The sequence below is a fragment of the Rhinatrema bivittatum genome, chromosome 17 (assembly GCF_901001135.1).
Source record: "Rhinatrema bivittatum chromosome 17, aRhiBiv1.1, whole genome shotgun sequence".
Classification (NCBI taxonomy): Eukaryota; Metazoa; Chordata; class Amphibia; order Gymnophiona; family Rhinatrematidae; genus Rhinatrema; species Rhinatrema bivittatum.
Window position 1 is genome coordinate 18,619,817 of NC_042631.1, and position 12,010 is coordinate 18,631,826.

Here is a 12,010-nt window from a genome sequence, read left to right on the forward strand (position 1 = left end):
AATACTTTGTCACCTTGGAGCAAAGGAGTAGCCTATGAACCATGGAACAATCAGAATCCAAATCCTACTGCTGCTCTCTGTTTAGTGTAGGCAAGTCACTTTATTCTACTCTTCCTTGCCTCAGGGTGAAACAGATTGTAAGCCCTCGGAGGATAGGGGCAATACCTATAGTACCTGAATGGAATCTGGTTTGAAGTGCTGAAAAGTGGAATATAAATAATGTTATTTTATTATCTAGACTTAAAGCAGATCACAGTATTACCTCACAAGCTCCTCGTACTATTCCTTCAGACTAGATGTAAATACAAGTTGGTAGGTTAAAAGCAGCACTCCCACCCTTCTCGGGATTTTACTAGAGGAAGTTCATGTCAAATGAATCTGATGCATGATTGGGTGACAGGATCAAGGGTAAACACTGCTTTAGCTAGATTTCAGCAAAGAAAAGCTGTCCTGCATCCGAGGCTCCTGAGAAGGGTGGGAGTGGGCCCTAGAGGGCAGAACAGATTACAGCTTGGGTGACTGACTGACATGACAGGAAGGGCTTGCAAATGGAACCCAGTCTGAGGACAGAAGCATGGAATGCCTTGATTGGTTCTGGGGCTAGGTATGTTCAATAACTCTTTGCAGCCAGACAACACAGTCACTCACACAGACAAGTGTTTGCTTCTAACCTTTCTAATATCTGCACCTGAATGGACATGCCTGAAGGAGTAGAAAGAATGAGAGGTGACCTAGCGAACGTTGAAGAATGGTCAACGGGGTTGGCAGCTGGGATTCAATGCCAACAAGGGCAGACGTGCAGCAATCCAAAGGAACGCTGATAGTAAAAAATTGATGTGCATGGATGAGGCAAGAGACCTCAGCGTGGTGGTGTCGGATGGCTCTGAAGATAGCAAAACACTGACAAGGGGGTGGTTAAGACCAGAGGGATACTGGGCTGCAGGAAAAGGAGATGGTAATGTCCCCTGATGAGGCCACACCTGAACTACTGTATCTCCAAAAGGGCAAGATGGCAGCAGGCCACAGAAAGGCAGCCACGATGGTCTGTCTCAAAAGACTTACCCCTATGAGATATAAATATGGATGCCCTGGAGGAGGGACAGGGCAGCTGCTGCCACAGACGTTTAAATGGGAATTGAGCCTTTTTCAGTGGAAAGGAAGATTTAGAACTAGGGAACATAATAGGAGGGGTGATGGAGACAGGGCAGACCCTCTCGGAAAAGGTAGCGTGAGCAAGAAGGGGCATGGGATAAACAGAGTGGACATGAAAAAGGGTAACCTGCACCGAGTGGCAGTTACTACCCTTAACAGAAGGCACAGGGGTAACCTGTAAGAACAGCACCCCCCCCCCCCCCCCAACACACACAACAAAAGTGCTGGGCAGACTGGATGGACCATTAGTTCTTTTTCTGCTGTCATTTACTATGGTTCAATGAGTTACGAGTAGCAAACTTTAGTATGTAGCAAGGATGAAGAACTGTTTTGGTATTTTTTTTATTTCTCAAATGATCCTCTCGCCTACTTCTAGGTTCAGTGGAATAATAATTTTTTTTCCCTATTCTATCACCATTATGTGTTGTCAGCCTATCCACCATGTGTCAGATTTGGCGGAAGTCTGACTGAAGACAAAAGCCTTTACTGTGCCACATTAAAACAAACAAACAAAAAAATCTTTCTGGATTATGCCGAGGACAACCCACGCAGGAGCCAAAACAACTGAGATGCTGCTGCTTGCCTCAATAAATATTAAATATAATATAATGACTTGGTCAAAGCCAAAGCTTTTCTGATGCTGAAGGTAATAAAAGTCAATGGAGGATAACTAGTTGTAGTCCAACCTGACTGCACAAAGCTATGTTTAAGCCAATGTATTTTGATGTTGCTGTATTTATAGAGGATGTACAGGCCGAGAGTGGTGGTGATAGAATCCTTTGCCGGTAAATCTTTTTATGTGGCAAATGCATACTTGTCCTAAAGAGCTAATGCTGGTTGAAAAACTTGTGTGTGTGTGCCTGGAGTTGTACAGGTGGTAAAGTATGCCTATATGTTTATGTGCGCAAAAAGAGAAAGTTGCACACGATGGTTACTATAATAATCATGTAGCTCCTGGCTCTCTACGGTTTATCAGCACAGAAATGAACAAATTCTTACCTTCTTGCCTCCAGGAGAAGATGTATCAGGAGGTGGTGTACTGGTAATATTCAAGGGACTAGAACCACAGCTTGAAGGGGATGACCCTCTTATCCTATCAGACAGGGTACAAACAATAAAGCAGATTACTAAATCGCAATGTCAGCAGGACTTTATATTGTAAATCTACAGAATTATTTACAGTTATAGTATAACATGATGCAGAGTAGTTTATAATGGTTGGGTCTCTATAAGGCTTTCTGCAAATACCCCCAGTAGTAAATTAGACTAGGATACCATTTTTCTAGTCTTTCTCCCCCCCCCCCCCCCCCAAAATAAGTTGTGCAGAGTAGACGCTTTACCGTCTCTAACACATCTGCTGTGCCAGGGTTCCTGTATCTTTTTCACCACTTTATCCACTGCCTGCTCTACGGCAGCAGCAGATTGTGCCATCAGATGAGATATCGAATGTAGTAATATCAAAGAATGCAGCATTGTCTGTTGTAAATCACCGTTGCAATCTTACTCAAAATATATCCTGGAAAATGGGATGTGCAGCCCTTAACTTTGAAGTCGAAGTTAAGAGCTGCATGGAGGAAGACAGAGTTGGTCTCTGTACATCGGTGCTCAGAAATTACTATCTCCACCTTTAAATTCAACACGTACAAAATGGTTTTTTTATATACATTTTTCTTTTGCAAATAAACTCTTGAAAAATGTCATTATTGGTGGCCTACAATATCAATAGAGGGTTTTTACACTGTGACTGATGATTATACTCCAGCCCATTTATTTATCAGGAAATCAGAAGTCTCCATGCCTGAGAAGTGCTATAGGATGGTCACCCACAACCTTGACATCATGGAGCTTATAAATAGTCATTTAGGACTCCCTCGCATGTCCCGATATGACATTTACCCAATCAATGCTGGAGTAATTGAAATCTCCCGCTATTTTGATGCCAATTTGTTAGCATTTCATAGTCTTCAACCTGGCTAGGTAGATGGGCAAATACCCCCATCACACATGGGATTTTCTATTCGTGCTTTTTGTCTCCTGCAGGATTTTAATCCTGTTTGATACTATGCCATACTTAACATAGCTCCTCCTCTTGAACTGGCCTGTTTTGATATAATTTCTAGCCTGGTATCAATGTCCCATTGGTTTTCCTCCTTCCATCTATGGCTTTTATAACTTTTTTCATTCAGTACCATACAGCCCAACTTTCCAATTTTAAGTTTTAAGACTTCTGGCATGCACACTGAATTCTCTCTGTGTTTAATTGTATTCACAAACTGCCTAGCAGTTTGAAATATATCTGGGTATTCTCTATTTAAATGCACCTGGCCTACTTCTGCTTCTATCACAACCTATCAGGATATTCTAATTTTCCCGTTTTGCCAGTGTCCTTTGAAGGCATCTCATTTCGAACCATAAACTTCTCAGCAATTGTCGGCTTTCCTCATGATCTACTTTAAAAAAAAAAAAAAAAGTTGCTCTCCTTGTTAAGCATTGGCAGCTGGATTCCACTCTTGTTAAGGTTTTTCCCCGAAATGTTGCCACTTCCTAGCAAGGCTAAAGCCCTCCATTCTCTGCAGCATCACTTCATTCCCACATTGACAAGCCAGAGCTCTGCCTGCATGTGGAACAGGGAGCATGTCTGAGAATGCGACCCTGGCTGTTCTGGATTTCAACGGTCAGCCTTACTGTGGCTTCCAGAGCCTCCTTCCTGCCCCTTTTTTTGTGTCATCGCTGCCCACGTGTACTGCCACAACAGCCAGATCCTCCGCAGGCACTGTCTAAAATAAAGTGTGAGGTCTGCCATCTTTGCAGCAGGCAGACAAGTTACCAAGCAATCCTCATGACCACCAGTCTCCCATCTAACTAGATTTCTAGCGACTGAATTGCTAACTGTAACAGGTGGCCTAACCCTTCCCTCCTGAGCATATGTCCCTGTAGAAGGAAGGCAGCTTGAACCTTGTCCTCAGGAGTTGCACTACGCTATGATTTCCTACTACACCAGCATGATGCTCTCCAGCCACTACCAGAGCAAGTAGGACCACTCTACTATGACACTGAAGGTCTTTCTCTACATACTTATCTCTCAGCTTCTCCAAGTCTGTCACCCTAGCTTCCAAGAGAGATTGGACTCGTTCTCACAGAGCCAGGAGCAATTTCCACCAGGTGCACACATGCAAGTTTCTCCCCACCAACGAGTGGATAATCCTATCATACATGTGACACACTGGATCGCCCTCGTCTTGCTGCTGAATTACTGTCTGCATTTTCTTAGGGAGTTAATTATGTAAGGTTGCTAAGGGAACAGGGATGCTTAATCTAATGTAAAGTCTCTCAACCAGGAGACCAGTGTTCAAGTCCCACTGTGACCTTGTGACCTTGGGCAAGTCACTTTACCCTCCATTGCCTTAGGTACATACTTAGAGTGTGAGCCCTCTGGGGATAGGGAAATACCTACAGTACCTGAATATAATCCACTTTAAAGCGCTGAAAAAAGTGCAAAAAGCAGAATACAAATCTAAATAAATAAATACAATGTATTTGTTATATTTTATATTAGTTTGTTAATGACCAGTTTGAAATATGTCATCAATGGATGGCTGGTCTCTCCTGGGTGCCAAGTTATCTGCAGTGCAGAGTTTGCTCAAAAGTCATTGCTGAGTGCATTCATCTTGTCTTTTGTTCACACTGATGTTGTTATTTCATCATCTTATACTATTGCAAATCTGGATTTTCATTTTAAATTTAGAGACGGGGAGAAAGGCGGAATTTAACGTCCCACTCTCCATCCGTCCTCACTTTCCCCAAACTGGTTGCCCCGTCGTCAACATTGTAAGTCAGCAGCTGCAGACGATCATAATTTAACCTCACGACATAAGAGGTTTTGTTAGACGCAGAGCTGGTTTTCTTCTCCATTTGCTAAAAAAATGGATCTTTTTGTCCCTGTACGAGAAGCGGGCGGAGACCGGTGTGAATCGCTTCTTTACCTCTGAATCTCCATGATTTCTTCTGCTATCATTCTTCCTATCTTCCCAGCTCCTGCTCTTGTACCCCCTGGAATACCAGGCACAGTAGGATGGGGTCTTTTGGTACCGCCTACAATATTAAACAAATTGTTTGTCGGACAAGATCGACGAGGCAAAGGCACCACATCTGCAATATGTTTGTCTATTTACAGCATGAAAAGGACTTGGGGGGGTGGAGAACTGTACAGTGTCAACAGTTCTTTTCTCTGCATGAACGTCAAGTGGGAACACAAAATACAGCTCTTGCAAGATTGGTAATAAGGTATTTTTACAGCTCTGAGAGCAACAATGCTACATGCTATTAAAGGGAGGGAAAGCATTTGAGAACCTGTAAAAGAGAAAAATATTTTTGGTTATCCTTAGACACTGGCTATAGCTCTGTCTTTATTTTATACTGTAAATTCTCGCTCATTTTCTGGGTCGGTCTCTCACGTACAGGGCTCCTTAGTTAAACCTTATGTTGTTTTATGTTCTGCCTTTCCCCGATGAATCAATTGCATTCTCTCATTCTGCTCAGAATGTCTGCACTGTTTCCGCCTTGGTTCTCTTTGACGCAGTAGAAGTCATTGGGCAGACGATCATGTAAAGCCGCTCTCTCAAATACAGAGGTTACGGCAACAGAGCCTCTTGCTCAAAGTTCCCGTAACATACTTTGAATTTAAGAAATTCATCTGCTAATGCATTTTAAAAAGGAACGGACCATTCGAGCTGCATTCTCTCGCTACATTAATGTGTGGATGAAGCATTCCATTCTAGAATCTGATTGAAAATCAACTTCAGTGTCTTAGATCTTAACTGACTCCTAAGAGATATATCTATTAACAATTACGAGACTGTTTATTCCTGAATTGGTATAATCATAAATTACCTTCTCCAGGCTGCAAGACGCTGCTGTCCATACTATGCGGAGAACCTGCTAGTTGAGGAAACGTAGGGTCCCCACCATCAAGTATATTGGCACTGTAGGTGAAACAGTGAGGTCACCATTAGAAGAATAATACAATCCCTATTTTAAAGAACATAAGAAAATGCCATACTGGGTCAGACCAAGGGTCCATCAAGCCCAGCATCCTGTCTCCAACAGTGGCCAATCCAGGCCATAAGAACCTGGCAAGTACCCAAAAACTAAGTCTATTCCATGTAACCATTGCTAATGGCAGTGGCTATTCTCTAAGTGAACTTAACAGCAGGTAATGGACTTCTCCTCCAAGAACTTATCCAATCCTTTTTTAAACACAGCTATACTAACTGCACTAACCACACTAACCACATCCTCTGGCACCAAATTCTGGAGTTTAATTGTGTGCTGAGTAAAAAAAGAACTTTCTCTGATTAGTTTTAAATGTGCCCCATGCTAACTTCATGGAGTGCCCCCTAGTCTTTCTGAAGCTCTGAATAGGATAACACTTTCAAGTATTAATTTGCGTGTGTAAGTGACCCTCTAGATTAGAAAAAACAAACAAACAATATATTCCCAACACAAGGGACTGCAAATCTGAACCCAGGGTCAAGTCCTAATAGAATTATCGAGAGGCTTAATTCTTCTCCTCTACGCAGCAAGTGCACACGTAATGACTTCCAGATGTTCCCTTGTTCGGCTCCTGGACCAGGTCTTCTGCACCCTGAATTGGCTGGGGCTGGGAATGCCAGGGAGGGCATTCACGGCCCCTTGGCAAAGGGGGTGTGTGTGTGTGGGGGGGGGGGGGGGGAGGGTTCATCCTGTCCATAAAAAGTAACACCTGGTGGCTGGATTTAGAGGTCAAGGTGCAGGATTCTGGAAGGTGTCCTGGATGCATAACTTGCTGGCCTTAGGACCATTGCTGCAAAGACCAGGCTAGAACAGGGGAAAGGTCTATTTAAAAAAAAAAAAAAAAAGGGGGAGAAAGGTCCAGGCCAATTGCAAATGAGAGCCCATAGCACCAGAATCCCTGCACTGGTTCTGACTGAGGAACTAGCAAGCCAAACAAGACTTATGCATCACAAAAAGCGAGCCTTCCATAGATAAAGGTCTCAGGTTACTGCTGGAATCTGTCCTGCCTCCAGGAGATCGTGATGAAAGGAAACGGATCCTTTTAGGCCTTTTTTTTTTTTAATATGCAAACATTTTTTTTCAAAATGTTTCCCCCCTTTTTATGTCCAATCAGCTTTTAAAGACAGTTGCATAAAATTAAAACGGAACTGAAATGTCACTTTAGCAGATGGAAATGGCACTTACGAAACAACTGTGTTGGTTGAAACAATATATTCTACTTCTTTGGTCCATGGGTTCATGAAACTGAACCATCGACTACTCAGCGTTATAAAAGAACCATCTTTAATTTTAAACTTGTAGCAATTGGTTGTTATTTTTTCTCTGGTCTGTAAAACTGAAAGAGAGAGACAAAGGGCATTGGATTTCGATCTTCTACAGTCCCAGCTGATACGTCCATTTTTTTTAAACTGGAAGCTAGATTATAAATCAGTAGTCTTTGGAAGTTAGAGAGGCATTTAGAGTCCTGAAGTCTATAAATCAGGCATGAAAGAATAATGAAAGCTAATTACCCAACATCTTGAGCACACAGCTTGCAGCAAGCAGAAAAATAAAAACCGCTATGAATGAACAGGCTAAAATTAGCCAGCCTGAAAAAAGATGTTTAAGCATCTGCACAATCCCTGCGGTTAGTACCTTGCCATACGAAACATAAAAATCTCTAACACCGGACCTTTCAAAGTCTGAAATTTAACATAAAAATATTTAAGACAAAATAAATAGGCTTTACGTAAAACACATTTACCACCCTATAGGCGGCTGAACTTATGCATGCAGGGCCTGTATGTGTATCGCTTTATCCCCGGCAGGAGGTGGGGACAGAGCTCACAACTATACAATAGTGAGCTCCATATTCAAAAGCCATTTAGAAGGACATCTTGAAAGTTATCCGTCTAAATGGCAAATCTGGCATATTCAGTCACTTATCCAGCTAAATTACAGCCAAATAAGTGGTTACCCGGCTATAGTTTAGCCGGATTAAAAGAGAGGCGTTCCGGGAGGGGCTGGATATCAGGTATATCCGGCTAATGTAGCAGACCTAACGTTATCTGGCCTTGGGTGACCGGATGACACGCTTCTCGCCTGGATATCTCGGACGACATCTGGGTAAGTAGGAAAAGGTATAACACAACCCCCCCCCCCCCAATCCTCATACCACCCGCTGGCCCGGGACCCCCAAACCATAGAAATGTTCTCTTAACGCATGCCCATGAGCGAGCTGCCGGGCCCAGGCCCCCACGTCTAAATATCACCTTCTCACCCCCTCCCCCTTCCCACTCACCGCCACCTCATGCTGCAACCTTCACCCCTCTCTGTGCCATGCAATCCCGGCCGCTCCCCTGCCTTACTCCAGCGATAAGGCTGCAAGTAGACGCTCACAGTAAATGTCGCTGGAGTAAGGCAGGGGAGCGGCCAGGATAGCAACGCGCAGAGATCCCAGCATTGGGAGGAGGGGGGGAGGACTGGAGGCCCGGGCCCAGTGGTGCTGATGTGCATGCATTAGGGAAACATTTCTAGGAATTCGAGGGGGGGGGGGGCAATGGGGTCAGGAGGCCCGGCATTTTTTTTAGGGGACACTACTTACCCAGCTATTTTTCCATTTTTGAAGATATCCGGATAACTTTACGGGCTGTATTCCTACAATGGCCGATTAGGGGTAAGTTGTCTGGCTACATGTATTCAGAAGGCCTTTCAGCCCGCTGAATGTAAGGATTAGGTTATCTGGTTAATTTTACCTGGAAAAATTGTCTGCCACCTGGCGTACTGGATATGACCCCCCTCATACTTTTGAATTTTCAAAAAGTGTGCATAGTTTTGTGTTTTTTTGTTTTTTTTAAGAAAAAAGTATGCAAACCCATTAGCCACTGTAAATGGCTGGGAGTAATTTTTATGGGATAATTTTCAAACAGAAAAAGTGCAGTGTAAAGGCTGCAGGTAAAAAACACCCACAGAATTTATGCCAACATGGAGAGTTACAAAATTGCATCCGATAGGCCTGATTTTCAAACGCATTTACATGCCTAAAACTGGGTTTTACATATTTAAGGGGGCTTTGGAAAATGTGCTGCAGTGGATGCCATTGAAGTGTCAATAGGTTTTACCTGCATTATGTGCACTTTACCTGGGCAATTTTCAAAAGCTATTTACCCATGTTTAGTTCATTTACACACAATGCCTCTGAAAATTCACCTGTATATATCTCCTTATTTAGGCAAAGCAGCAATATTTCAAGAGTACAGAGCTGCCAAAGTGTTAAATGATGAGACACTAAGGAGTGGAAAAAGAATGGTTTCTTGCCCTTGACTGCTGGGGAAGGGTTTACAAGCAGACGTTTGTGTTTTGTTTAAATAGAACTGGAGGTGGAAGGCTAAGGGGGGGGCATAAATCTGTACCGCTCACAGGTCCGCCGCAGTTTCATGACACGAGAGAAGTTCTGCCTAGCCAAAGTGATACCAAAGCAAAAAAACGGAGTCACTGGGAGCAGACAAGAAGCAAGACCTCATATCAAGGAGGGAATCTTAATAGAGCAGGCAATACCTACTTCAGTGTCTGAAATTCTTATAGGCTCTGTCATCTTGTTTTGCTTTTTATGTAAACATTTAGTGATACATAAACTCCCCCTTCCTGAGACCTTCAGGTACATGCAACTCATCATAGGATCAGCCACTCCAGTGGGCCGCTAGGTAGGCATTCCCCACCGTCCTATGGGATGGTAACTTTTAAACAGCCGTGCAGGTGCACACGTGTGTGCGTATGCTGGCTCACGCTAATGGATGCAGCCACTTTTATAAAACACACGCGTGCATATGCGCGCGTGATATAAAATAGGCAGTATGCACACTTTTATATGGACACGTGCAAGTGTGTGCACATACTGCCTCTACTGTTTAAGTGGTGGTGGGGGGGGTGGGGGGAGGCTTCTGATACATGTTCACACTGACACAGTCACCAGTTTGCCCAGTTAAATGATAGGACTTCTAATAAACATCCCTTTTACCCCATTTGGTCCCAAAGCTTAATATGTCGCTAACTAGCCTTTTTTTTTTTTTTTTTTTTTTAGAGCACCATCCATAGCAGAAGTAAAGCTATGTGGTAGGGGACCGGGCACGGGCTTGTGTGCATTAACACGTACGTGCAGATTTCACTGAGAAATCTAGGAACGTCCATGCCCCACCCAGGCCATGCCCACTTCTTGTGCACGTGCCAGGAGATACGTGCATACTCATGCGGTTTTTAAAATCTGTGTGCCGTGCGCCGGCCTGACTTCTGAGCATATCTCCTGGTGCGCGTAGGGCTTTTAAAATTCGCCTTTAAATGTTTAAAGCGAGAGGTTTTAAAGGAAAATATGTTTTAATGTTTTCCCCCCATCAAGGATTCAGGCCCATCTTAAATTGATAAGTGCTAAGTAGTAGGGGTTAAGGAAAGACATCCTGAATCCATATTGTGACAACCTTTCCAGCACACTGCATGAAATAGTACATCAAAGCCCAAAAGCTCTTAAATACAGACCCTTTAACAATTGCTTTCCTAAACATGTTCATACTTCCAAATACATGAAAACAAATTGTTTGGTTTTTTTTTTTTACCTTGCTTATGACATTCTGCAAGATGCCCTATATCATCTTGGTGAAAATATTCATAACAAGATGTGCCTAAAAGTTCTTGTGGTAAATATCCCAAAATAGCTGTAGCCCTGAATAAAAAAAAAAAAAAATGTAAAATCGGTTATGAAATTAAAAGTATATATATATATAAATTATGTTTACTATAAAACATCCTACAGCAAGTTTTATAAGGAAAGAATATAAAATAAAATGTTTGGAGAATCTTACCTCTGATCTACAAATACAAACTTCCCATCTATTGCGTGCCGAGAAACGTACTCGGTAGCTTTAACTCTAATTTCGCCGTTGATGGGTTGTGGAACTATGTGGGGATGCAGGCGTCCGATGGCAACCAGGCAGCTCAGATTGCAGCCTTCGCTGTCTGGTTCGTTGTCTTCATCTAACCCCATCTTCGTAGGCGGCCAGCTTTTCAAATACCCGGTGCTATGGATTGTGCAGAAGCTTTTGCGGTCTGCTGCAAAGCAGAGGGCAAGCATAAATCAGCAGAGCTTTCAAAGCATGCAACGCTGTGCAAGGTCGCTCCCTGACGTTTGTGGGAAGAGAAGAGCTGGTTCTGGCTCTACAAATGCATATAATGGATTTAATACACCACCACCGCCAACTCCTGCTCGTCGCACACATCATGAATTTATCACTTTAAAAAGGGTCGTTTCTGCACCTCCATTCTAAGTAAATTGTTTTTCTTGGAATGTGTCTACAGTCAAAATGAATCCCAGGGCAGCACAGTCTTTATTAGAACTGCTTTGAGTAACTCATAACCCTTCACACTTAAGACAAGAAATTGTACCATACTAAATAAAACAAAACAAAACCAACCCCAGAAGATTTGCTCTCCAGAAATGTTCAGTCTATATTTACCCATATAGTTGGGGAAAAGAATATTTTTTTAGAACACAACTGTGTGCACATTGGTAACTTGAGTCAGCAGTTCGGGATTTCCTGTCTTAATTTAAGAATAGTTAGCCTGCTTTTGTTTGGAAAGGAGACTCATATGTTATTGTAGTATATTAAATGTTACCCCTGTATATATATTCCTGATGTGTGTGTGTGTGTGTGTGTGTGTGGGTGGGTGGCGGGCGAGGGGTTAACACGACATTATTATAAACCAGATAGGTCACTCTTTCTGAAGCATGGATGCTACACCACGTTACGTAACATCCTGAAGTATTAGCTGGTACTTT

General features: G+C 42.9%; 1 protein-coding gene across 2 annotated transcripts in view; it reads right to left on the minus strand.

Moving 5' to 3' along the window:
• ARNTL (aryl hydrocarbon receptor nuclear translocator like) overlaps positions 1 to 12,010 on the minus strand; it is a 59,630-nt gene that overhangs the window by 1,865 nt on the left and 45,755 nt on the right. For both annotated transcript variants that reach the window (XM_029583170.1, XM_029583169.1), the window contains 6 exons: positions 11,037 to 11,283; positions 10,791 to 10,897; positions 7,390 to 7,540; positions 6,043 to 6,134; positions 5,136 to 5,244; positions 2,152 to 2,245 (listed from right to left, as the gene is read on the minus strand). In XM_029583170.1, the coding sequence (XP_029439030.1) occupies positions 2,152 to 2,245; positions 5,136 to 5,244; positions 6,043 to 6,134; positions 7,390 to 7,540; positions 10,791 to 10,897; positions 11,037 to 11,283 (800 nt within the window). The remainder of the gene's footprint in view (positions 1 to 2,151; positions 2,246 to 5,135; positions 5,245 to 6,042; positions 6,135 to 7,389; positions 7,541 to 10,790; positions 10,898 to 11,036; positions 11,284 to 12,010) is intronic.